Source organism: Lissotriton helveticus, chromosome 10, assembly GCF_964261635.1.
Source record: "Lissotriton helveticus chromosome 10, aLisHel1.1, whole genome shotgun sequence".
NCBI lineage: Eukaryota > Metazoa > Chordata > Amphibia > Caudata > Salamandridae > Lissotriton > Lissotriton helveticus.
Genome location: NC_136071.1, coordinates 766,008,616 through 766,036,135, shown reverse-complemented (window position 1 = coordinate 766,036,135; position 27,520 = coordinate 766,008,616). Strand labels below are relative to the sequence as shown.

The 27,520-nt window shown below is 43.1% G+C and overlaps 1 protein-coding gene across 6 annotated transcripts in view; it reads left to right on the top strand.

Annotated features, from left to right (window-relative positions):
- CREM (cAMP responsive element modulator) overlaps positions 1–23,416 on the top strand; it is an 837,541-nt gene extending 814,125 nt beyond the window's left edge. For 5 of the 6 annotated variants that reach the window (XM_078663314.1, XM_078663316.1, XM_078663317.1 and 2 more), the window contains 2 exons: positions 7,068–7,224; positions 22,294–22,844. In XM_078663314.1, the coding sequence (XP_078519440.1) occupies positions 7,068–7,224; positions 22,294–22,438 (302 nt within the window). In that variant the 3' untranslated portion in view covers positions 22,439–22,844. Of the gene's footprint in view, positions 1–7,067; positions 7,225–22,293 lie in introns of all 6 variants that reach the window. The other variant, XM_078663315.1, reaches the window with a different exon arrangement.
- Positions 23,417–27,520: the final 4,104 nt, after the last annotated feature.

The following is a 27,520-nucleotide window of genomic DNA, read 5'->3' as shown; positions in this document are numbered from 1 at the left end:
ACGTTCCAGATCACTAAGTGCCCGATCATGGACAACAATATCCTGCAGTAGCGACTTTAAGATTCCTGTAGATTCTGATAAGCAGTGTCCCCAAATTACTACATTGAAGGTGTCCCATTTCACAAGTGGGGAGGTAGCCGTACCAGTGTTCTTGGCGAAATAGTTCTGAATACCCTCCCGAATTAAATCACGAAACATGGGGTCCTCTAAGCTCACCACCCTTAACCGCCAACTAGGAATACAGGTACGTGCCCTGTCCCATTGCAGCGCCATCATCGGGGGATTATGATCAGAGATAGTGCAGACGTGATCCCAGATGATGACAATTGCCACCACGGTGGGCTGATGGGATTTTTTTCCTATGTATTGTGAATAGTTACTTTACTGACCTAGACACATTGGCCTCTGTGTTAGTCCTTATCACTTTGCTTCTAGACCGGTAGTTTTCTTTGTGTGTTTTTTCAGGTTTAGTGTGGGGACAGAACAATACCTGGTCTTTAAATATCAGTCCCTAGGACCCTATTTGAAAATAATTTGTTAAGTTGACTGGACGATATCCCCTGGGGCAACCAAATAGAACATATGTCACTGAATGGAATCAATGGCACCTCTCCTCATTCAGAGGTCAAAGAGACACAGTGCAGCCATTATAAGCATGCACATGGGCAGCAGATTTCCTTTATAGCTCGGAAGGCTGAACTGGACAAGCTAGGTGTGCACTTTGGAAGAAGAACCCCACACAGCTGACGCAGAATATACCATTTTATGTACAAGGAGTACAAAGCAGGCAGACACAAAAAATCTACTTTGCTTCAAAACTGGGCTGCAAAACGGGGAATGGGAAGGCTGGTAATATTATTAGGATGGGTCTAATTGTATGTAGGATGTTTAGGATAGACGTCTTGCTAGTGAAGCCTCTTTTTACTTGTTGACCTTCACCCTAGTGCTTGAAGTGAAAGAAGGTCTTCTGACCGAGGAAAATGTTGCTTGTCTGTGATAATTCCTTCTGACCAGTTAGCATTCGATATTTCTTGTGGGCTTTGAAAATGAGCCGTGAGTACCACCCACAACTAAAGAACGCAGAATGCACTTTAAGAGCCAGCTCTGAATATTTGAGGACTCTTTTTCAAGGTAACAGTGGCACCAGAAGGAAAAAAGTGAGTGTCAGTAAAGAATGTGCTTTAAGATGCTATGGGATATGGGGTAGCTTGCCTGCTCTACCAAAGAAAATCACAAGCTTGGTGACCTACACTTTTAAAAAATATATTTTTATTGCCTTTTCTGAAAGGGCCTCACATAGTTTTGCTGAATATTGGTACGTTTATAAGCTGACTACATGCAATAATATACTTTTGCAAAGTAAAAACAGTGAACTCTTGCAGGAGAGAGAGGTGGAAATTATACCATATACATTCTCGCCTGCCCATTAGGAGCTACGATCTGCAGTCCTCACAAAGGTCAGGGACATCACTCAAACTCTTATGACGGAGCACACCACACGAATGCTATACTAAGTAGGGTATCAACTTAACACACTCGACTGTCATTTATTCAAAGTGGGCGTTCATCTGGGGAAACCTTATTTCCCTTGTTAGTTCACATCAGAGATCCAGATCTTCTGGGAGCTTAGGATCAATCTGGAACAGCTGCTTTCTAACACTTCCAGTCAGCTACTTCTCAGTAGCTTACACTTTGCGGTTTTTCCCACGTTGTGTGGGAAGTTTGATGTTACCACACCCTGCACCTTTTTGCCCTGTTCCGTTAGTTGTGGCGCTGGGAACATGCTACAAAAGCGACCAAGTCTTTCATTGACACTGTGAAGACCTTAATTTGCTACCCTTTTCACTTCTCTTCTTCTACTTTCTCTTTCATCTGCTATTTTCCTCACTTATTCCTACACACTCCTATTTTCTGCGTTAAAAAGAAAACTCCTATTTTGACTCATCCTCTAATAATTGCTCAATCTCTCTTTCTCTGTATTGTCTGCAAACTTATTGAGTAAGTGTTCTTGACCCAACATTCCTTCTATTTCAGTGTAAAATGTCTTTCCTCCCTGGTTCAATCTGTTGTGCAGGCAATAGTTTTCACTGATGGTTATCATTGATATGATCTTACCTATGAATGGTAGGCGAGTGATGGGCCGGCTATTGGGAGGATGCCATGGTCTTTATGAGTGTGAGACTCTGGCCTGTCTTGAAAGCTTCTAAGAAGATGCCTTGAGTGAGGGAAACATTCACAGTGCTGAGTAGGGATGAGATAGTGTGTCCCTAAATAGAGCTTTGATAAAGGAGGATGGAAGACATCATATTCATTAGAAGGGGTTTTGAGGGAGTTGAGTATATCCATGAGATCTGCAGAAGGGCATTAAAGGCTGACCATTGCAGGATTCTATGGGAAGGGATGGTCTTAAGCAGGGGTGTGGAATTAATTAAAATATCTACTTGTTCATGGGGCAGGTTGCTTCATAAATCTACTTATCCTGTAACAAAATCCACTTGTCCCTTTGGTGCCATGTAGTGCGGCGACAAATTATGGCAGCAATCTCATTATATAGGAGCTCTTGTATAGCTTCTCTGATTATGCCAGGGCTCATAGTGTTTGAATACTAGCAATCCCTTTAGGTTGCCACATTTCGGCAGATCTACATCCTGGGACTGAATGTAGTGGTAAGCAATAGTTCCAGGGTTGAAATGCCCTTTTGAGTCTGTGAAAACCTACTAACTTGCATGTTTTAAGGGTTTTCAACAACTCTTCTCTAATCTTTTCCCATACTGAGAAATGTTGGAAATTTACTCCTGAGAATGGCAGACGTAAACCTTCTCCCAGAGTTGGGAAAAGTATGGTTAGAAGGAAAATTAACTTGCAAATACTCTGGGTTCCGCATGAGCAAATCTACACATGCATATTTGCTCATGCCAAAATGCAGTTCACAAATATTTTCTAGGAGTACAATTTCTTGCCCTACTTCTGTAAATTCTTGTGAATTCACGAAAGTCATATAGCTGCACTTAATGCAAGGAAATATACCAAGGGTGCACTTTTAATTGGGCCCCTAATTTGGTCTGGCGTTAACCATGACCTTTTGGGTTTATTAAAATTCTCTCTCTCTCTCTCTCTCTCTGTATCTGCTGGCTTCACTGCGAGTGACAACGTTCTGCTCTTTCACAAGGAGCATATTGGCACACAAAGTAGTTTTGTTCAGTGCTAATAACTAATGTGACAGTGTGTGCTTTTTGAGACCAAAAACAATTTTTGCTTTTGCCAATGTTTGTTATAATGGTGAGGGCCAGGCTCCTCTCAACAATAAGGTTTTACAAAAACCATGGCAAAACAAGTTACACATTGCCAAAACTAAAAAGCTGACCACCAATTTCAGACCTACTGGCTTTACCAATGCTTGTTTATGTTTATATTTCCTATAATCTTATTGAAACTGGTTACACTGATCTTCCAATATGAATATTTTTGGGAAATACTAGCATGCATGTACACATTTTACTGAATGATGCTGCAAAGAAATGGTACCTGAAATTTTACAGTAGTTTAGCAATATGTATTTTTCCCTTCTTTTATTTTCTGAGGAACATTTTATATTGAAAGCTAAGAATCATTAATCTTGCTTTCAAGCTTCTGCAAATATTTGCATCTAATCAGAGAGCATTCTCGGAGCATTATGCATAGCCTCATATTGCCAAACTTTGAAACAGTGTGTACACATTTTTATACTGGAACCACTGTCAGTAGTGCAGTCAGAATTTACGTTTACTTAGAGCGCTCACCCTAATAATAAAGGCTTTAAATTAATGAACCATGAATGCAAATTTGAACAGTATTAACATATGCACACAAATATTAACTCATAGGGCAGCGTGCAATGCATTTAAAAAGTTGAACATGTACTTTTTAGTTTTACATGTCTTGATGGTGAAAATCTCTTAAATTCGTTTTTCATTATTGCAAGGTGTATGTATACCTCTCCCATAGGATAGCTTTGGAGTTACCTTGTTACATTTAATAAGATGTAACTTTCAAATGGAAGCCGACATCAATTCATGTTTTGTGTCTTTGGAATTGTAATGGAAAATCCTAACTTATGGTGACTCTGGAATTTAAACTACAATTTTGAATATGCCACTGTTAAGAAAGTTTGCATTTTCCTGCCTTAACCTTTTGGTGCCTGTAGCACATCTCTTAGTCACACGACTGGGTGTAGCTGGCAGTTGTGCTTTGTGTATTCCTCCTAGACAGCCACTCAGTAGGGATCGTAGGTATGTCTTGATGACCATCAATAGGGATCTTAGGTGTGCCTTGATGGGACATCACTTGCAGGATGTTACTGAGGAGCTGGGCCCAGCCCCACTTACACTTGAATAGGCTGTGCCCTGCCTCTACACAAAGGGCTGTATTTAGTCTGGAGGAAGGGCAGGGATGGCACGGCACCTGAGCACTTAAAAGGCATGCCTCTAGAAGCTTCTCCCCACTTCAAAGACACAACTAGGTATAAATACTGGACCTCCGACACCAACTCTCCAATACACTTGTGGAACTGTGGATACTCTTCCAGGAAGACGGACTGCTATGCCACTCTCCTGGACTGCTGCTCTGAAGGACTGCTGTAATGCCCTGCTGCCCTTTTTCCTGTGTCAGTAGGACTGGGCCAGCCTCTGTTAAACCCAGGGTCACCAGAGTGATTTCAAGGGATAATTGGCTGGCCTCCTGACTTGAGCCTCGACTTGAAGGCTCCCACAACCTTGACACCAGCACCTGGCCTCTGCTATCTGTGAGTCTACCCTTCCTAGGGGTGCCACCCCTGTCCTGGTCCTTTGAAAGTGGGCCTAAGGTGCTCTACCAGCATCTGTAGATCCAACGGAACCAACGCATCACAGCTGCTACGTGGAATTTTGAACTGCCACTGCGCGATGCATCCTCAGTGCAGGCCCTCACTTCTCTCGTCAACTGCAGCCTTGCCAACAATGTCAGACTACACATTGCAGCCTCATAGCCCCTCCGAACAGATGCATCGCCCCAACTGCGCGACACATCCTTGATGCTGGACATCCCAACGCAAGCCCTCATCGACTGGATACTCCGCGATGACGTAGGACCTCAGATCGCTAGCTCACCGCATCTCAGAACCAACTCATCGCCTCAGCTGTGCTATGCTTCTTCAACGTGGATCCTCGCAATGCTTCGCAAACCAGGATTTAAGTTACTTTGTTCAGCGGGCCTAACTGGGTCCTTATAGCCGGCCCACACTCCATCGTAGTCGGCCTGAACTTGTGATGTTGTCCCAGTCCTGTGCTACCATAGCCACAGTTGGTGCTTTGTGCTTTTTTGCCGCTACTTTCACTAAAATCTTTAAAATTGCATATCTCCTGTTCTACTGATTGGATTTTTGTTATTTTGCTCTTCTTTTATTCATTAAAAATCACTCTATAGTTCTAACTTGATGTGGGATCCTTTTTGTGTGGTGGTTTTCACTTTATTACTCTTTGAAGTGTTGCACAAATACTTAACACATTGCCTTTAAGGTAAGCCTGACTGCTATGTGCCAAGCTTCCAGAGGGTTGAGCACAGGTTAGTTTAGGGTTGGCCTGTGCCTTACTCTGGGAAGAATGGAGGCTGCTGCTTGACCAGGGCTCCAACACCAGTCATCCAACAACCCAATTTCTTACACGTACCATGAGGTCATTAAGAGTTCTATTTTTTTCTTTCATTTTGTTTCCTGTCTACGATTGGATCATTTATTGTCAGCAAGATCTTTAGAGTACCAGGATACTGAAAGCTTCGGCTTGTTCTTGCAGGTTTTATTTAGGGCATGGATTTTCACATAATTTTCCAAAAATTCTTGAAGTTGTTCAGAAGGGTGTTGGCATCGGACATGGAGTTGGTAGGGTGAGAGATGAGTTCAAGCCTTTGATTGTTTTAGGACAAGTCTTTGAAGGATCAGAAGGTTTGATCTTCGTTTTTTTGTTGACCATGCTCTGGTGGGAGGAATCTAAGCAGGGAGATAGGGATGGCAAAGTGGCCATTACAATCCAGGGATATGGGTGGCTTCCATTTTATTGTTGGTTAAGTTGGAAAAATAATGTCGAGAATATGGTTGTTAGAGTGTGTTAGTTGTGTGACATGCTGTACTATGTTGACTGTGTCGAGGATGGAGAGAGTATCACTTTTTATTTTTTGGCTTGTGTTGTCTGGGAGGTTTAAGTCACCCAAGAGGATGGTGTGGGCATGTCGGATGGAGGCGGCGGTGAGGAGATCTGAGATCTGTTATGTATTCCATTAGGAATTATACATTTTTGGTAAATCAGCAGTTTGATTCCATTCCAATCTATTATGCATTACATAAGGACTTCTTCTTAGTAGAGTGGCAAATTCAGTTAATTACACTTTTGTCAGTTGAGATTTCACCTCTTATTAAACGTGCTTCAGAATACTGCGCAAGTGGGCTGACTCAGTGCTAATCACAATTTGTGAAGAGCCTTTGATGAAGAACCAGGACTACAAGTAATTTACTTTTCAATGCTGTCCGTCATTTTTCAAACTACACCAAAATCCAAATTCCTTTAACTCTCTCTTGCATTATTTCCCCTTTGTACCTTTCTTACATATTTAACTGTGTAGACTATAGACTACAGTGTTAGAAATGCTACTTGGTGGGTGTACCACATGGGTCTCCACTGTACAAGATCTATGCATTTAAACATTAAAATGATAATAAATGCTGAGTCTTTTTTACATGTATCTGTAAAGTTGTACAGCAACTAATAATACATATTTAGCTAATTAACAATTAGCCTATTACAACCCATAACATTATTTTCAGTCGGGCCTAAGAGCTTCTTATGTGACCAAAAAAACATTTTGTTTGGAAATGACCTAAGTTGCTTTCTACAAGATATGGTAATAAAAGCACATGGAGCTGTATACTACACTGCTGATCTTTAATATCACAATACACGTGTTTAACTGTATCAGTTATTTGTTGAATACCCTTTCATGCAGTATTACTTGAATACATATTATGATATTATGGAAAACTAACATCTATTTTGTATTTACAGCTGCCACAGGAGACATGCCAACGTACCAAATAAGAACTCCTTCAAGTGGATTGCCACAAGGTGTCGTAATGGCTGCATCACCAGGAACAATGCACAGTCCTCAGCAATTAGCAGAAGAGGCTACACGCAAAAGAGAACTAAGACTTATGAAAAATAGGTACGAATATTTATATCACTCAAGCATTTGTAATTTGTTAGTTCAAGTCTACTTTACATGCTCTTTTTATGGACGTGCAGACTTATATATATCCTTGCAGGCAGGCTGGCAGCCCGTCGGTGGGTTGGTGGCACGCTTCTGCACTCTGTGTTGCACTTTGCCCACCATAATTAGAATTATCTGCCACGTCAGGTGGTGAAATTGCTACCACCAATGATGCAGAATAACATTTGGCAAAAGAATTGCGCCAGGTCATTGAGCATGTAATTGATTTGTATGTGGCTGAGTCCAAACTCAGTGGGCATGGTGGACAAAAACGATAGATGGAGATGTGGTCCGAGCATTTGCTAGTGGCTGACAATAATTTAAGCATTCCATCCATCACCTTGATTTTGATGCTCTAAGTGTGACAGGCATGTCCAGACTTGAGTCCCATGCTCATTGTGCCACTGGAACCAAGCTATACATGGCTGATGAGCCCTAATAAGAGTGAAACCAGTCCTGGGTTGCTTGTGTCCAGTTCAGGGAGGATCTGGCCTGACAGTGCTGGGTTGACTGTTCCTATTGGAGCGGGCCAAGACTGATTTGCATATTGCAGTATTGGTGAAAGACGCTGGATTGGGATGTAGGCGCACGATTGCGAGCGATGACTCAGATTAATTCAAGCATTCCAACCATCACCTTGTTTTTTATGCCCATGTCATTTAGCATCATTCCTGTATCAACTACCCCTTTTATTACCTCCAGTCAGTCCCACACAGCAGGATTGCTAACTTGTTATATCAGGTCCGCCCGCTCCCTGCACCGCTGTGCAAACATGCCCCCTGGCGCATTGTAAGTTGGGGGATTAAGTCCCCTTGAATCCTGAGGGTCCCTGGGGGCCAACTAGCCCCCCAGCTACTTCCAGTAAGTGCCACAGAGCTGCGTTGCAGAGAGGTGTTCTGAGGCCATGCCACTTTTTACACCACGCTGCAAACGCAGGAGTCTGCATTGCTTTTGAGCAAGGGGAGCTGCTGACATGCAGCTTCCCTTGCTCAAAAGAAATCATGCTTTGCTTCACTGAAGCGAGAGCAGGTTTTCCTGCTATCACTTCAATCAAGCAAAGCAGAGTTTTCTATGACAGGGCGGGAGCCGTGCTCCCGCCTGCCATAGCAAACAGCAATGTCCCGGGGCGGGGCACCCGTGACTCTGCAGGAGCCGGCCCTGGGGGTGGCGGTACCTAGGGCCATCAAGGGCTCCAGGAGGGGGGCCGCGTGGCCCCCCTTCCATGTGTTTAAAGGCCCAGGGAGGTGGTGGTCCCCGGGGACGGGGGTCCAAATTTGAATATTTAGTGCCCGAGGAGGTGGTGGTCCCCAGGGCAGTGTGGGGGGGCTTGAGACCCCAAAACTAATGACTAAATATAGGCCCGGGAGGTGGCGGTCGTGGGGCTTGGGGGGGGCCCACGAGGCCCCACACCCTAATTTAATGACTGCCCTGGGGAGATGGTGGTCCCTGGGCTTGGAGGGGGCCCGCGAGGCCCCCCACCCTTATTTTATTTAAGCCCGGGAGGTGCCCCCGCGCATAAATCATAGAGCCCCGGAGAAGGTGGCAGTCCCTGGGGCTGTGGATGCCACCACGGGCCCCCACACCATAAATAGTATTGCCCCCGAGACCTGGCCCACCGGGGGCTTTTTAACAAGCTTCGTTAATTTTTTTTATAATTTCGTCCTGATTCGCGCACCCAGCGCGAATTCGGCCGAAATTATATTAAACAATGCTTTTTTGTGGCCCTGGTGGTCCTTGTGGGACCCCTGATTAGGCCTAAGGGGTCAGGGTGTTTCTACCCTGCTCCCTTTTCTTGTTTTTCACCTTTTTTTACTCTTTCCTTGTGACTTGGTTCTAAAACAAAATTCCATAAAATAAGACAATGTGGCCTTATTGAAAATCAAAGCTAAACAATGCATCCATAATTAGTATTAATAAACTTGTATTCTATTGTTAACTGCCTTACATACACTTGTAGGGAGAAAGATAAGGAAAACAAAGAGGCACTCAAATCTCTTTATATAACTGCACAAACTGCCTTGTAAAAGGACAGGCATTTTAGCCCATAGGCTACATTGTAAAAACACATAACGGATAAAGAATGAAAGAAAAAAACTGGCACCATGCCTTTAAGGCAGCCATGACCCCTTAGCCTCCCATCATGCCTCAGGTTTGACAGTTAGGTCAGTTGTTCTTTCTGGCTCCTTCAGTCAGGACCCTGGATTTTTCAGCTCTTACTTTTTTGGGCTTTTTATCAAAAGAATCCTTTTTAAAACTTGCTAGTTCCTTTTCACTCAACGTCTTTCACCTGTTGGAGTGAGGAGCTTGTATTTCCTGACTGAATTTTACCTTTTTTCTGTCAAAAGATGCCTTCTCTATTTGATCCTTGCCCTTCTTGTGGCTCAAAGAAGGAAGGCTAATACAGATTATCATTCTGTTTGTATTCTCCGTCTCCCTAAGGCACATGCTCCTGAGACCTGCCAGCATTGCTAAACCCTTTCCAGGCACACTCTCAAGGATAGAGAGAAAATTTGACTATATGGCCTAGAAGTCGACCGCATCCAGATGAAGATCTCCCTCTCCGTCGGCGACACCACGCCCCTCGTTCAAGCACCATATATATATATGTGTGTATATATGTATATTTATAAATATTTTTAATGTACTCCAGGGTCCCTGCACGTAGGCAGGAATATTCAGTGCTTATGACTTTGATGAAGATACTCCTGGAAGAGAACTAGGATTACCGGTAATTAATGTATTCAACACCAAAATGGCAATATCAGACCATATTACTTAGTTACCTGCTATGTATTATTTATGTTATATTTATTTTGGGGTAGGTAGTGTGACAAAAAGGGGAACATTTATTGAAAATAGTGAAATACTAAACTGTACTGCTTGTTTGTCTGCTATGAAAAGAAGAGAAAAATTCTTATTTATAAGGTTAACTGTGTAGAGATCTGATGGCTACTTCTAGCTGTAGATTCCTCACCTTTTAAAGTACTCTCCGAGCGCCAGATTGGATTTGGAAGTTTTAACAGAAGTGCTGCTATGCACCGCTAGGAGGGTCATCTGGCTCCACGTTAGCCTTCATCTGCCCCAGAAGTAATGGAGAAGAGCTACATATGTGCGCTGATGCCAGTTCCTATCTTTCTGAGCCTTCAAACACGTATATGGAGATCCACTCCCTTTTTTATCAGTTGACAAATCCTTTCAATTCTCTTTTTGCAGCGTGAAGGAAACAATGTCCCCACCAAAGCCTACAAGGGTTCAAACCGTGCAGTGACTGTTGGAAACAAATGTCAGTGACGGATCCTCATGAGGTCCGCCTCTGGTTTTCAAGCTCAGGCACTACTCAAAGTATGTGCCCTCATGCACACGAAGACCAGCTGGGACTGGGAACAAAGCTGTATGTCAATGAACACATGAAAGAAGACATGGACCTTGCTCCTGATTCAAGTTGAGTGTATGGACCCATTTCCACACTCAAAGTCGTTCCAGTGTCTGGACTTCTTCATGGTCGAAGTCCAAATTGAAGTAGAAGTCAAAACAAGACTTGACCCTATCCGCCTCCCTCTGTCTGAAGAGAAGTTGTCAGGTTGTTAAGGTGGCAACTAATCTTGTTCTCTAGCTCCGCTTGAGTAACCGATTCCACATCTAGTCCTCCAGCACCCCAAATTCCCCGGACCAGCTTAGAAGCCACAGCAGGTCGATACATTTAAAGAAGCCATGCTGTCAATTTTTCGCTGCCTTCAATCTCCCTCGGGCGTGTTTTTTGTTTTCTAAGGAACTTCAGCAGCCTTCACTCAGGTTACCGTTGGCTGATCTGTCCTTGGCTCGGTCTGAACCCCTGGAACCTGCCTAAGGTTCTGCACTGACTGCAGTGCTGACTTCTATTCTGATTTCTATAGCTGCATTGGTCCCTTCATCAGTGAAGCCGATCCCACTGACACTGGATGTTGAGCACCTGCTGACTCAGGGGTTGGAACCCGGCCCAAGGTTGCACTTTCTGGTTCCTGTATGTTCTGATGGAGACAAAGCACTTCCTCTCTTATGAAGTCTTCCTCAGGGGCGCCTTTATAATTTTTGCTTGGATTCTGACCAGTTTGCTGCCACCTGATAATAATTATGGTGATAAGGGTGGATGATTTACTCCTGCGTTACGATGAGGACAGTATATTTATGAATTGGAGGAGGCCAGTGGGCTGGACACTACCCCTGATACAGGGTTGCTTTCACACCTTGGAACCCCAATGGAGGTGAATGCTGTAGTGATTATACGTGCTGCTTAGGTCCAAGATCTACAACTGCCTACTGTTGAACTCAAGACAAATGTCCTTCCTTGGGTTTCGCACACTGTTCTAGCCTCTTATGAGCCCTTACTTTCATGGGCACTTGGCGAAGCCTTACTCTTGACCATCAGTGAAATGGCAAGTGGCCAGACTCCGCAGAAGGGATGGGTTGGGAGAAAAATGGGGAGTAGGTTTTGACAAACTAGCTTTACAAAAAAGTGTTAAATGACTTTGAAAGAGATAAAAAGTTAGAGATTTAAAAACAAAAGGGCAAAACAGACAGGGTATGCCTAACCCGATCCCCAGCTGCTTGTGTGGACGCCCCAAAGGTACCCTAGGCTTTAAAATAAATATTTCAAAAATCCTTTTTATCAGAGGATTTGCACATCCTGTGCCATATTTGCTAATCCTTGACTCTCCAAGGTTCTAGGGCACACTGTGGGTGTCTTAGGATTCGGAATTCCAGCACTTGATTCACAAATCCAGGGGGAAATTATTTGGTGCACTACAGCTGGACTTAGCCAGCCCATGAGCAGTGGTTGATCGCTCCTGAGTTGAGTGGGTGCAGGTTCTGACCTTTGGCCTACTCCTGCAGCCAACTTCTTACTGTGCACAGCCAAATGCTTTGTGCAGCAGAGGTTGGCTGCCTGAGGATGTGGGCACAGGGTCTGGTCAAAGGTCAGGCACTCCATCCAGCCCCCACTGTATACAGCTGAGGGCTGTACAAAGCAATGTTTGGCTGCCCACGAGGAGCTATGTTCAGAGTCTGTCCAAAGGCCAGGCCCTGCAAAACTTAACAGAAGGTTCTGCGCAGGTAGAGTTGACCACGCGAGGGGTGGGGTGGATGCAGGACATGGATGATGCCCAGATATTACGACTAACTCCTGCTGTACGTAGCTGAACTCTGCGGGCGGTAGGAGTTAGCTACATGAAAGGGCCTGGCCGCAGTGCCTGGTCGATAAGCAGGCCTTACAGCGAATCCTTGCTGCACCCAGCCAAAAGATGTGCACATAAGAGTTGTCTACCTGTGCAGATTGATGTTTGGAAGAAGCATATAATCAAACATCACAGAAATTCACTGAAAAAGTACAGTTAAATTGAAGTTATGTTTAGAATATGTTTTTTAACATCTGAACATATGTTTAAAAAAAGCAACTCTGAAATCCTTTTAAAAATCATAGCTAAAGTACAGTTCTGGTTAGGAATTAAAATTGAAAAACCCTCAAGTTCACAAATTTTGGTTCTGCAATCCATAACACGCACAGCAGACATGCCAACCATAGTAGTGCACTAACTGCATTGCACACAACCTCATCCTTCATTGAAGAGATGCAATTTAACATTTTCTAGATGATCTTTGAGGTCATATTACAAATTATATTACCATAACACTGTCAGTCAAACAACTATGCATATCATATTACTTACTAAGTTTGTGTTGTTATTTAACTACATTGTGCTTTTAGGTATTGTTACTTATTTCCATTGAAACACATAGATTACATGCATTGATTTTGTGTGGGAGATATGGTTACATGGCTATTGTAACTTTTAGATTGTGAAGCTAAGTGGCGTTGACAACATTCCAAAGATGTTGCACACAGGGATATAGAGCTCTGCTAACCTGAGCATCAAGCCAAGTCCATCTGGTTGCTGGTGAACTCCAGAGGAGCAGCCTCCCAGTATTTTTGCTGTGTGCACAGCATAACAACTGTGGTTACTGAATGTGCAAAGCTCCCGGCAAGGTAGGAGAGAGAAACTAGGGCGGAACTGGAGCAAAAACACTGCCACCAGGAGGACCATACCACCTCTCTTTTTCGCAACCTGCTGAGAATTTTGGCTTGCCCCATGGGTAAATTGCAGTTGTCAGGCTGCAGATGCCTAACAAGCTGCAACTCAGGGCATGGGGAGAAGCCTAGACGTAGGGCTGCAGGACAGCGCACTCCTTTCACTGTTGCCCGTTTGGAGTAGTCCACCCTACTCTGGGGACAGAGTACCACTTGGAGGAGGTACTCCTTTAGGGGGCGACAATAGCCTCTCTCCCCTATCCCATTTAGTGGACGCTTTAATGAGGTTTGTGGGAGTGCATCTTGGGACCTGGAGTGAGACCAAGACAAGGGCCTCCAGGACATCACTCATTGTGGACTGCTGCCTAGTGGGTGCGACCACCCCTCCCCAAGATAGGTCTGCCTCTGATGGTTTCCTGTGGGAGTGACAAGACAGCCTTTAGGAAGAGAGTATCACTTGTGGGGGTGCTGCGCTGGGGAGGCGGTAGCGGTCCATCTCTGCTTCCAAAGCCTTGGATGCTCTGCTGGTGCCTCAGGGTATGTGGTGCATCAGAGGCTGGTAAGAGCTAAGACAGGATTCAGCCCACCCTGCACAGCTGCACGGTGGGGGTAACCTCTCCCCCACCTACATGTAGAGATTGCTGTTATCAAAGCTGCCCAGCAGGAGAATGCCGGTGGACCTTCCTGCGCCTGCTCTTCTGACACTCAAGGCTCAGGGCAGAACAGTTAGGCGCTCACCCCATAGGGCATGACTGAGTCTTGAACACATGAAACAGACATTAGGGAGGTCACAATTACTTTGTTCGGGGGACTGAGAATCATAAAATCTCATTGCCTGCAGCAGATTATACTGGCCTATAGCAGAGGGCACATCAAATTCTTGAGCCACATAAGTGGCCATCAGTACTTCAGATGGTAATACAACAAATTACATCACGTTAATCCACGTGGGAACTCATTGCTGCTGACCTAGTCTGGTGTGCTGCATCCTCATCCCCTCCTAAAGCTCCTTCTCCCATGTCCTCCCTCCCCCCACGAGGCAGTAAGTTTACCAGTTTAATTGCTCTCCAACAAGTTCCTCTGGGGACAGACTAGGAGGAGGATTGCAGGGGATGAGCACGACATGGGAACCCCATCTGCACCATTCAGAGCATGAATATGTGCAATCACCAGGACCTCTGCCACCCACTGATGGATCCCATTTTCACAATTTTTGAGGCTGTGAAAAAAGGCGCCCAATTTGAAATTATTTGATACATCATTTAGCGTTTCTCTTTTATATCCCATGTTACATAAGATGCTAGGTCAAGCTAAAACTCAAAGTACACTAATTTAAAGACAGAAGTCCAACTGGCACAAGATCAAAACCAATTAACTTTCAGCTTAAATTGCTCAATTAACACAACGATCTATTGATGATATAAAGTACCATTTGAGTAGCCTTGATTCTTAGATTCTTGATGTCAAGGCACTCCTGAAATCAAGTATCTTAATGAATAATAGTTATATGGCTCAGAATAAGTGGTTCTGGAGTGAACTTAATTGTCTTAATGTGTAAGTGAATTTAGCAGATAACCCTTGCCGCTCCCTGTATTGCACTGGTAGCAGATCTTAATTTTAAAAGCTGTGTTGCTTTAGAAAGAGATAATAAAAGTCACAAAAACTGCATATTGAGTTAGATAATACCCAAATCAGACAAATAAATGTTCTGATGGATACTTTTAACCACAGATTTCTCACCTTGTGAATTCTCCCCAGGCATCAGACTGGATTTGGCAACTTTTCAGCAGCACCTCTGCCTACTGGTGGGTGACTTTGTGCGGCTTCGCACTGACGTTATTACGCTCCGTATGTTACATGTGGAGCTGCATATAAGAGCTAACCATGAGCTCTGACATCAGTTCTTTTCTTTCTACGCATTCAGATGCACACTGGATAATCTGTGAGTAAAACTCTGGTTAAAATACCAGGGAGAAGCTCAGGCTATGAGGGGAGCCAGACATTACATATGCTTTTTGGTAGGGATTCAGAGAAAGACAACTATGATGAAGGGAACGTTTATCTTCCCCATTATGATGACAGCAATTGAAGAGCTACAGGATGCCAGTGGGTTTGAAACTTCGTCTGATACTGCTCTTGGGTCTTCCCCCAGGTCCTGCTATAGAAGAAAGTGCCTCTTTTACTGTTTTGATGTAAAGGGCAGCAGAAGTCCTAGACTTGCAACTACCAACCATGGATGTCAAAATGAATGTCCTAATCAAAGTATTGCAACCTGGTCAAGCTCCCACTGAGTCACTGTTGCCCTTTACTAAGACTCTTAGGGCCAGATGTAGGTAGGCAAATACCGGTCGGTAACGGCCGAAATTCGGTAATTTCGGCCGTTACCAACCGGTATTTGGAAAATGAGATGTAGGGCCACCTAAAATACAGATTCGGTAATTTTACAGATTAGGTAATTTTACAGATTCTATAAAATTACCAAATCTGTATTATGAGATGTAGGTAGCATTGTAATCAGTGCTACAGGGCTTTAAGAATTCGTTATTTACCACCAACTAGAAGTTGGTGGTAAATAATGAAAGGCCTTGTAAAAGCATTTTTTTTGCTTTTCAAACGTTGCCATGTTGCAGACATACATGCCCTTAGGGCATGTATGGTATGTCTGCAACATGTGCACCCATACACGATTGAGGGGTGCAACAGGGTGTCAAAGTGACACCCTGCCACCCTTCAATGTTTCCCCCAATTACCAAATCGGTAAATACCGATTCGGTAATTACCGAATCTTACCGATTCGGTAATTTAAAAAGAGAAATTACCTACATCCCATTTACCTACTCTTAAATACCGAATCAGTATGATTCGGTATTTAAGAGTAGGTAAATCGAGATTTCCTACATCGGGCCCTTAGTGACTCCCTTTGCAGCAATTGAGCTAAAACTTGTTCGAGGCTGCCCGTCAGTCAACGGGTTGCCCGTCACCATCGCCCTGTGTCTGGGGAACCCTCCCTTTCTAATACAGCATCTCACCCCAGAGAGCCTGATTGCCCAAGGTTCAGCCAGCAGGGCCAATACAAATGCTTTCCCCACTACTTATTCCAAACAATTGTAAATCTAAGCAAATTGAGACTTTTGGCACAGGATATTCTCCTCCATGAGCCTTGCTCTAAGATTGGTCTTTGTCAGCTCTCTCTTTGGCTGTCATTCTGCTGCCCTATAGGACATAGTGGTCCAAGTTATGCCGGCTGATCCAAATAACATTCATGCATCTCTCATGTAGGATATTCCAGATCATTGCGATTTGGCAAAATGTATAATACTCCCAGGACTGGACACAACTGAGATGCGCCATCAGGGACCAGTGTGGCTCTCCGTCGTCATGCCTGAATAAGATCCGCGTGATTCTTTGGGTATGTCCAGACATCCTTAATGGTCATGTCCTTCAACTAACCCACTTTTTGGGGATAAAGCAAACTCATCTTTGGAGTGTTTTAAAGAGAGCAGAGCCATAGCGCATTCCTTGGGACTGTCTTCTCTCGTAAGGCAGTGCCACCAGTGATTTTGACCTCTTTGTGGCTACATTCTTCAACACTAGACTCCTCCTCCAGTATGCCTGGCTGTTCAGCCTTTGTGTAGCCTAGGCCACGGTTCCCAGAGACAACAAGGTCAGCAGGGGCACCACGCTGCTCAGTCCCCCACCCCTTCAGCGTCCGCAAAACCCCTTTAGTTTGTCATTGCCTGCACAGAGCACTCTGTCTGAGGCAGGATCTAGATTTTCTACAGACATGTGGGTCCTTCAAATTGTCAGTGTCTTCCATTAATTTCTGCTCATCCACTCTTACCACCTTTGGGGTACTGAGGGGGGACATCAGTCCGTCTCACGGCTGGAAGTGCTGGCCCTTTTGGCCAAAGGGACAATCGAGAGGTTTCCAGCCTCGGAAGTAGGAACTGGGTGTTACACCCACGACTTACTTGTGCCAAAAAAGGATGGAGGCCTTTATCCTATTTTAGATATCCACCTTCTCAACACCTTCCTTTGGAAGTACAAATTAAATATGCTAACGCTACCCTGGACCCTAGAGATAAGATTGTGGCATTGGACCTGCATGACGCTTATTTTCAGAACCTTATACAACAGTCTCAAAGACGCTACCTGCGGTTTACTGTGGACCAAGAGCATTTTAAATTTGCAGTTTGGGCTCACCAGCACCTCTTGGATAGTCACAAAAGTGATGTTGGTGGTCACAGCACATCTGCGGAGGTCTGGGTACCAGTCTTCCCCTAATTTGTTGAGGCTTGGCATAGATAGTAATCAACCACCTTCAGATGACCGAGAACCTACTAACATTATTGGGGTTCACTTTCATTGAGTTGAAGTCAGTCCTGACTCCTTCGCAAAAGCTCCCTTTTTATCAGAGCCATTCTGGACAGAGTATGGTTTTGTGGCTTTCCCCTGGAACGGAGAGTCCAGGTCATTCTGGATATGATCCCGATGTTTCAGCCTCTGTTCTGGATACCAATGTGGACGTCTCTGAAGCTGGTGCGATTTTTAGCATCCTCTATCCTGATTGTGTCACAAGTTGGATGGCACATGCGGGCTCTGCAGTGGAACCTGAAATTCCAGTGGACGCAACACCAGGAAAATCTGGCCAATTGTATCCAGATTTCGGAGGCGAGAGTAAAAGATCAGCAGTGGTGCCTACTGGACTGTGATTGGGTCAGTGATAGGCCCCTCTCCTTGCTCAGCCAGAACTGATGGCGTTCATGAATGCATCACTGTTGGGTTTTGGAGGCCATCTGAAGAAGTGGAGACCAGAGGACTCTGGTCTCCAGCAGAAACTCGATTCCACATCAGAGTCGGGGCGATTTGCCTGCCACTGAAACCGTTTCTGCCTACTATTAAAAGGACAGCTGGTGCAGGTGTTCACGGGCAGCAGCTTCTCCATATGGTACTGCAACAAGCAGGACCATGTGCCTCCAGAAGTGACTGGATAACTAATAGGAATTCTCTGGTGGTGAAACACACTGCAAGTTCTTTATAACCAAAGGCGGACAAACCCAGGCGCCTAGCGGATCACAAATGACAGTTATACCAGGAGGTGCACAGGCCCTTTTCCTACAATGTTTTCTCCATCACTGAGAATACTCAATGTCATCATTTCCGTGCACTGGAGTTTCCAAAGCAGCTCTCGCTCCGAGAAGCATTCAGTCTAGAGTGGAGTTCAGGACTCCTGTATGCCTTACCACCATTGCTTTTTCAGCCCGAAATGATAAAGGAGTTATCTTAGTGGCACCAGTTTGGTCCAGGGGAGTGTGGTACCTGAAACTCCTGGACATGAGCATCTGTCCTCTGTTCAAGCTACTGCTTCGGAAGGATCTGCTGTTGCAGCAGCAGGGCATGGTTCTGCACCTGGGCCTGCCGGCCTTAGATCTCCATGCTTGGAGATTGAGTGACGACAGTTAACCTCCTTTGACCTGACCCTGATGTTGTTGATGTCATCCTGGCAAGGTGTCGCTCCACTAAATTCTGTGTGCGGTATCAGAGGGCTACTTTGGGCTTTCTTGCTGTTGTTGGAACAGCCTTCCTCAATTAAATCATCAGTTGTGGAGAGGTTTCTGAAAGGTTTGCAACACTTGTTTCCTCCAAAACCCTTTGTGGTTGCCAAGTGGGACTTGAAATTAGTCCTCACTTTAGTGATGTGCACCCATTTTGACCTCCTGCATAGTTGTCTCTTGAGACTTCTGACCTTGAAGACAGCCTTTCTCATTGCCGTAATATCAGATAGACGTGTGACTGAGCTTTATGCTTTCTGTGTAAAACTACCTTACACCAACTTCTTCACTAATAATTTGTTTTTGAGGACCCTGGCCTCCTTTCTACCAGAAGCGGTCACTCCTTTGTATATCTTTTAGGATTTCTGCAATCTTTGCTCCACCATATCTCTTTAAGGAAGAAGAGAGAGACTATATCGTTTGGACACTGAAAGAGCTTTGATTTTTTTATATCGATCATTTGAGGAAGCACTTATTGGACAATCAACTCTGTGTAGGGTTTTCCAGAGCAATAAACGGTAAGGCCGTGCAAAATGGACCTTTTCTTGAAGGATTGTTCTCTGCATAAAGAAAAAAATGCACTGACCCAAAACCGCCTCAAGAGGGTTTAGGGGCTCATTTCACCAGGGTCAAAGCTACTATCAATGTGCTAGCACACAGACTGTTTGTCCTGGACATCTATTAGGCAGCCATGTGCGCTGCGTTTTCCACTTTCATGAAGCAATACTGCCTCAACAGTGAAGTTCATTGAGATGGGCATTTTGCTCATGAGGTCCTGCAGGACATTTTGACATGAGTGTTGTCATGGTATCTATTCTTAAGGTGCGAAATCTGTGGTTGGTAGTATCCATCAGAAGTAAAAGTTATGTTAAGTTTCGGTATGGATCTCTCTGGTGGATACTCTAACTGCATATTCCTCACCAACCCTCCGACCTCACTGTTTTTTTTTTAACTGGACTCTCTTCTTTCTAAAAAGATCTTAATCTAGGTCTAGGTCATACTCATTTGCTGATGTGCTCTGCATCAGAGGGCAAACACAGCCTAGAAAGCAGCTGATGTCAGCACATACTGGTGGCGCTTATACGTGGCTCTGGATGTCACTGCCACCTACTGGCTCTCAGCTGTACTGCTGAATAGTTTCTGGATCCAGTCTGACCAATGGAGAGTATTCATAAGGTGAGGAACTAGCAGTTAGACAGAGTATCTATCCACCAGAAAGATTGCTACCGAATGCAAGTGATTTGTTCTTTATGGTCATATCTGATTTAATCAAATCTGATTTTAACTCCCTTTTGATTCAGATTCTAAATGCAACCTCAAAAGGAATATTTGAAAAGCTTTGAAATTAGGTTTTGGAGAAAATACATACGATTTGAATGAAGATTAAAGCTGAGCTGTCGCTTGAAAAATCTAACGACAGATCAGTTGTCAGTCACCTGTGTGCCTACTTCTTCCTCTTTTCAGTCTATTACTGTTGAAGCATGGTGTAACAGTATATTTTCTGCTAAACCATCTTGACCCTTGTCCCCTAGGTGTAGTTCAGGGACTGGCCCCAGGACTAGCTCCTCTAATTGCAACACTGCTTAATCTCTTTCTGTCTGTGGCATGTATCCTAGCGCATGGAAAGCAATCCTTTTTCAAAAGGTATTTTCTAAACCCAGATTGACGCAACGCAGCAGTGATCTTGAAAGAATAGAAAACAATCTTTTCCTAATTTCAAGGTGTTCTTCTTGTTGCATTGTAACGTTGCACCATGAAGGACTTCTTGAAAGTATGAAAACATTATTTTCTGTCCTTTGAAAGATTGCTGGTCACCGCTGTTGGCTGTGCCTATGCTGACACAAATTAAAAATGTCTCGCATTGGCAAAGCACGAGCAATTATCTTTGCCATTGGTTGTTTTTAGTTTGTATTGTTTACTAGACAAAATATTCAATGTTATTAGATTTTTAAAATGATTATATGCTTTGGTAACACAGCCTGTAAGACATGAGTTCTTTAAAAGTCATATTTATTCACATATATGTTTCCTGTTGAAATAAATTGAGACTTTTCAAAATGCTCAGTGATGTCCTTGGATGCTCATAGGAAGTTATAGATGCAGCTTCAAAGAATTAAACTTCTTCATGAATTACAAGTTACTTATGTGTAAAAACATTCTTGTCTAAATTTAAGATGTATACATTTCTGCAAATGTTAATGTTTAGCCAAGTGGAATTCTGTGTCTTTTTATAGGAAATATTATTCACTTTGGAGAAAACCTTTCCCTGTACCTCCACAATTTTGTTCAGTGTTCCCTCCTCATCCCGGTTGTTGATAGAGATTTACTTATGCTCTTGACAGAAGTTAAAGCTCCAGGGCAGTGGTGTCCCTCCAATAAGTTAATTAATTGACCACAAACTTTTTGTATGTCGTTTCCTCTATTATGTCATCCTTGAAATGTCTGCAACACACCTCCTGAAGCAGACAGATTTTTAACAGCCTTAACATTACACTATACTAGTGTATTATTAGATGTGAACATTTACAAGTGCATATTCATGTTTTGCTAATAAAAATAAAATGTGAGTTCTTCACTAAAAAATTAACGTATTTGTCCACCCTTGTTTAACTTAGGTGTGCAAATAACTTTGAGAATCAGGCCTGTAGGTTTTCGGTTAAATGCTGATTTTCTTTCATGAATATGAGCCATGTAAACATACCTGTGTTGTAGATGAAGATCCCGCTTTCTTGCTTTCTGCATGTAATATACCATCCTGCATGATCTAATTTATTGATTGTTAGCATGCTTTTCCATTGCCTCTGCAGCATTGCTTTCCTCTCATGCCTCTTCAGGTTACTTCTGCTTCATTTTGCATTTTGATATTAACAAGTAAATCATCTGTGCTTGGACTTACAAGTAGTCGCTTTTCTTTTTCAGTAGATTTTGCTTAAAGTGATCTTTGTAAATGATTATGACTTGAATTAGAGATTGCTGAATTGTGTGCATTAAGTATACACTCAGGGATGAGAAATAAAATGGCGTTTTTTTCCATGATCACAATATGAATCAGTTTTCAAGTAGTAGGGACGCACTAAGAAATACAGTATGTATACATACTTTTGGGAATTTACATGAAATAATATATATTTAGGGAAGTCAGGACTTGCACTATTGTTTTTAAAATTGTATAGCATTTTCTTGGTGTATACGTTCAAGCTGACCAGCCTGTATGTATGATAGCTGACCATTATAATGTGTCTTTCAACCGATGTGGTGACGTTTAAAAGTAATATATTTAGGACAGGTATCTGTTGAGGATGCGTCTCATATTTGGCAAGTAAAATATTTGCATTTTGGACACATTTTCTCTTTACACGTATTGTGATGAAAGTCGTTTTTTGGTAGTCATTTGCCTTGTGTTGCTTCCAGGGAAGCTGCTCGGGAATGTCGCAAGAAGAAGAAAGAGTACGTCAAGTGTCTTGAAAACCGGGTGGCTGTACTTGAAAACCAAAACAAGACTCTAATTGAGGAACTAAAGGCACTTAAAGATCTTTACTGTCGTAAAGCAGAATAGATGCCTTTGGAGGGACTTTTTTTTAAACTTTGAACTTTGATTAAGTAAGGCATGGGAGGAGGCAATTGCTGTGTGGACTTCAAGATGGAGTTTTGTTCTTGGAAGAATAATATTTTCAGTGTTCAGTACAAGGAGGAGTTTAATTCCAACTGTCCACAATCATGAACATACAGAATAGCTCTACGTGGTCTTAATCATATATTTTAATGGCATGTCAATTGTTTTCATTTTTGTTTGCCTTTTCTGCTTCTGCTTTCTGTAGGGAAGCTGCAAAAGAGTGTAGACGTCGGAAGAAAGAGTATGTCAAATGTCTGGAAAGTCGTGTTGCAGTACTAGAAGTTCAAAACAAGAAACTTATAGAAGAGCTTGAATCTTTAAAAGATATATACTCTCCTAAAACAGATTAGAGCTAATATTTGCTTTGACATAGTAGAAACATCCAAACACGCACTGAAGGTATAACTTGTAAAAATTACTGTATTGCTTTTTCCATTTCTTTGTTTTTCTGACCTGTAACATTCCAGAATTGCTCTACTGTAATTTTTAATAATCAGCTCAAACAGTAACTCTTTTAAAATAACAAAAAATGTAAACGTATGTGTATAACGTTAAAGTTTAACATTTATGACATGTAAAAATTGTTCCATGGCCGTACATTTGCTTATCACATTTTTGAATTTGTTATTGATACAGTGCCCTAAGTGAGACTTTGTTTTGTAGGTCTTTTAAGAGGTAATCAGAGCTGATACTGTACATTTCTTAACAAAAACACAATTACTCACTCAGAGTATCTCAGGCAACAATTTATATGTAAAGTATGTTTATTACGGCATACATATAAAACATACTGTTAATTTATAAATGAATTTATAACTTACCCTGTATATTTTTGTATCAATTGCTTTGTGAAATTAGTCTTGCATTTCTGTCATTGAATGCTATAGTTGCACAAAGATTTTAATAGAACCATGTTGGTTACATTTTGTGACGTCTGTTATTTATATCATTACCTGCTGTAACACATTTGAGAAATGTATTGATTTGGACCTACAATCAGTTTTTTAAATGATTGAACCCCCGAAGCTGTTGTTTAGTTTCTGGGTAGCTGATGCCCTCCGAGGAGCATTTGCATAGAGAAAAAACGAAGCTATAGCATCTTCTTTCCAGTAGTTTCTACTGAGGATGTTGGTATCTTTAACGTGGTCTGTCATATAGTCATTTAGTTGGAGTCTAAAGAAATGATTCCAACTTTAAACCTCTCTAAAATCTAATGTAGAACTTGGGGAAAATTTGCTATGAAAATAAGGCACTTGCGGTCGGATAGTCTGCATTGCACTCAATAGATCTTAGGGGATATACAGCTATGACAGTGTCTTTTAACGTACTCTATCGCCTTTTAGTGTGCTCTCCATCTTAACTTCTGTCCCCTTCTCCTCTTCCTCTTTGATCATGAAAGTCTCTGATCTAACAAAAGGACCGGATATTGGTTTCATATAGACTAAAAACATATGACAGTAATAATAAAATACATTATATTGCATTGCAGGTTAAGTGCAAATTCTTGAGCTACAAATCTCTCCCATATTTTTATTCTACAGAACCCACCATCAAAGAATTTCTGTGAAGGGAGTCCGTATTTAGATTTTGTATTTATTTGTACTTTCACATTGTACAGAATCTCGCCAAACTGTATAGAATGGCTTTCCCATTCTGTATGAATTACTCCGTTCTAGACCCCTATTTGTAGCATGTTATTGAATTCATACACAAAAAATTTACTTGGTTCAATTTCCTATTTGAGTGAACAATTGAGTGAATTCTTCATTGGAACTCTTTTTCCATATTTGCCTCTTAGGAAATGTTGGATATGCAGCATTTAGAGGCAGACGAGTTCCAATTGTTCTTTTGAGGAAGGGCACTCCTCCAGGATGCTTTCATACTTTTGTAGTATTTCCAAACAATTGGAAATTATGTTTACTCAACATCATTTAGGTGTTTGTATGTGTTGTGGTATTTACTCATAGGAAATTCTTTTCTTTTTCTTCAAAATGCTTTTTTGTTCCTGAAGTGCCTGTAATGTGATAGAAAGAAGGTTTGAAGAGGTTGATCTCTGCATCATAAGAAATGCCTTTTTGATCTCCGAAAATGAAGTTTCTGCCATTCTATCAATTACCCTGATAATGTTAGATGTAGTCAAGCTGACCTACTCCAAACCCAGTTTTGTCCTGAAAGCTCCTAAGTGACGTTATCTGGCCAAGTTAGGGTTTGTTATTGAAAAAAATACATCCTGCATCCATTATTGCTCACAAGAAATGTCATTCACAAACCTCCTTTTCATGGTCCCAGTTAATATCCACCTTGAAGGGATTGAAACATATTTCCACCAGTCAGGGGACATTCCCTGAAAATTCAATGGTGTCTTCTCAAAACTCTTGGGGCCTCCACTACAGCCAATCCACAAAGGTTAATTGAGACACCTCTTGTGGCAGGCTGCCTTCCTTTTAGCGATCACTTTAGCACGTGGGATAGTGAGTTTCAAGATGTGTGCTTCCATGAATCCCGCTTGGCTATAGTCAGTAAGAATAAGGCACATATTCATGTTTAATTCACAAGGTTGTGTTTGAGTTCCATGTTAGTCAGTCCATTTCAACTTTCAGGCTTTTTAGGTACCCTTCCTCTCTGGCAGAATGGTTCTCATCCAGGGGTATACTCATCAAAGTCATAATCTATGAATAATCCCTGCCCATGTGCGGGATCCCGGAGCATATAGAAAATACATACATATATATGAAATCCTTTTTGTACATGGCGCTGCTGAGGCATTCATTTAAGCAGGCGTAATCCCATTCGGAAGCTCACTGAAGGGCTGCACAAACGTTCCTGAATTGTGTGTGAGTACCCAAACCCACCGGAGAGAGAAAGTATGCACAAATGAACTGCATGTCCCAGCGTGCATGAGGAAAAGCATTTCATTGTAAAGGCACACCTGAGGCCAATCAAATTAATGAAGCATGCAGGGGATGATGTAAAAGCACGTAATCACGAACTACTCATACTGGCCTCTGATAAAGGAGAATCAGGTCTCTGAAACGCGTTAGGCCAAAGGATTATGACAGAATGCGAAGCCGCCTGCTTTTGCAAATAAAAGGTTTGAAACCTACCTGCGTTGGAGTGCGTTCTCAATTTCTGAACAAAGTATCTATATATATATATATGCCAAAGAAGATTCTTGCTGTGGGAAGAACCGGAGGGACACAAAGGGGAATTCAGGTAAGCAACTATATTTCTTAAAAGCGTGTGGCATGACGCGTTTCGACATTTACTGTCTTTATCAAATGCCTGCTAACAGCAATACTTCCTGCCAGCACACCTGATATGTTACCATCCGTTCTGCAATTGGTGGCGCCTCCAGGTGGGCTGAGTCAGAGTTCACAGTTCCAATGTAGCTGCATCAGCAAACTACAGGTCCCAGCATGCACCAGACACGGTGTGCTGGGCAAGCGTCTCCTCTCAGCTTCCATGTGTCCCTTCCTGGTCCTGGAGAAAATTAAGAACGTGGCTCAAGTTTGCTGGAAAGTATCGATGTTGAAAGAAAGCTTCTCTCCTGTGTCCCCAAAACGCCTTAACCACATGATTCCTGAATCCAGCCGACCTGAAATCACGGGTGCAGTGACCTATATATATATATATATATATATATATGTGTGTGTGTGTGTGTGTACATATGTGAAAACCTATATATGCAGCCTAGAAGGATTACAATATGGCAAAAATGCCGAAATTACACAGGTTTGCATTGTAAGAACAATACCCTCCTGACCCATAAGGAAAAGAGGAAGCAGTGAGAAATTGTCATACAACAATGCTTTATTGCCTTAGGAAAGCTTGTAATTGCAGGCAGTTGCCTGTAGGCTGCATAGCAGAGCAATAAAACAAAGAAAAAACGGACACCTTCCCTTTAAGGCTTTCAAGAGTTAGGGTACCGTGCCTTTAAGACCTGCAGTACACCCCCTGAACCCATGATGCACCACAGGTGACAGGTCAGTTCTTTTTTCCGGCTCCTTCTGTGAGGATCCTGTAGTTTGAGTTCTTCATTTTTTTGACTGAAAGTGTGTTATTTGATATTTTCTCAGAAAATTCGACATTTTCTGATTCCTAGAGGCTTATTCTACTGGTTTTTGTTTTTTTCCATAATTATTTCCAGTCCGAATGCCTTCTTTATTTCGGAAATGTCCTTCCTGTGGCAAGAAAATGTCACTGTCAGACCCACACTCCGTGTGTATTGTGCGTCTTCCAACTTCACACAACCCTGACCAGTGTTAGCATTGCCAGAAGTTTTCAAGACGGACTCTGTGCGACAGAGAACGAATCAAGCTTCATGCCCAGCTGGAGAAGGACAGAAGCCATCATGGAGGTGACCATGGAGACTTCAGAGCGTCTTCCTCAAGTAAGCAACACCGAAAACGGCGTCGTTCCACCTCTCCTGAGTCCAGGAAGAAGAAGGTGACTGAATGTTCGCCGTCAACGTCGAGATCGCCGTCGAAGAGGCAGAGGCACTCTTCAGCGTCAAGGGAGTAGTCATCGTCTCAACGTCGAGACTCTCCGCCGCATGCAAGTAAGTCGGTGTCGAGGCACAGCACTTCGGGGTCAATGGCTGTGGGTCCAGAGCGACCTGAGAAAGCTCAGTCGACGTCGAGACTTCCGTCGACGTTGAGGCACTCTCCGCCACCCTCGAGGGGGTCGGCGTTGAGAGACACGACAGCAAAAACCATGCCGCGAAGGGACATGTCGACGGCGAGAGCGTCGTCGAAGTCCCATCATTCGATGTCGAGGAGATTGACGCCAGCACGACGTCAAGGGATGTCAATGTCGAGGTTCCCCCAACGTCGTCGATAGTCAACGTCAAGGTCCCAATAACGTCGTAGGCGATCGACGTCGAGACCAATGGCGAGGACAGGACGGCGTTCCCATAGCAGATCGCCGCGCACATCGATGCCGAAGGTGACGGAGACCTCATCGACGTCGAGAAGTTCGACGTCGAGGGACAAAATTGCAGAGACCACTGAGGAGGCCTGGCGCAAG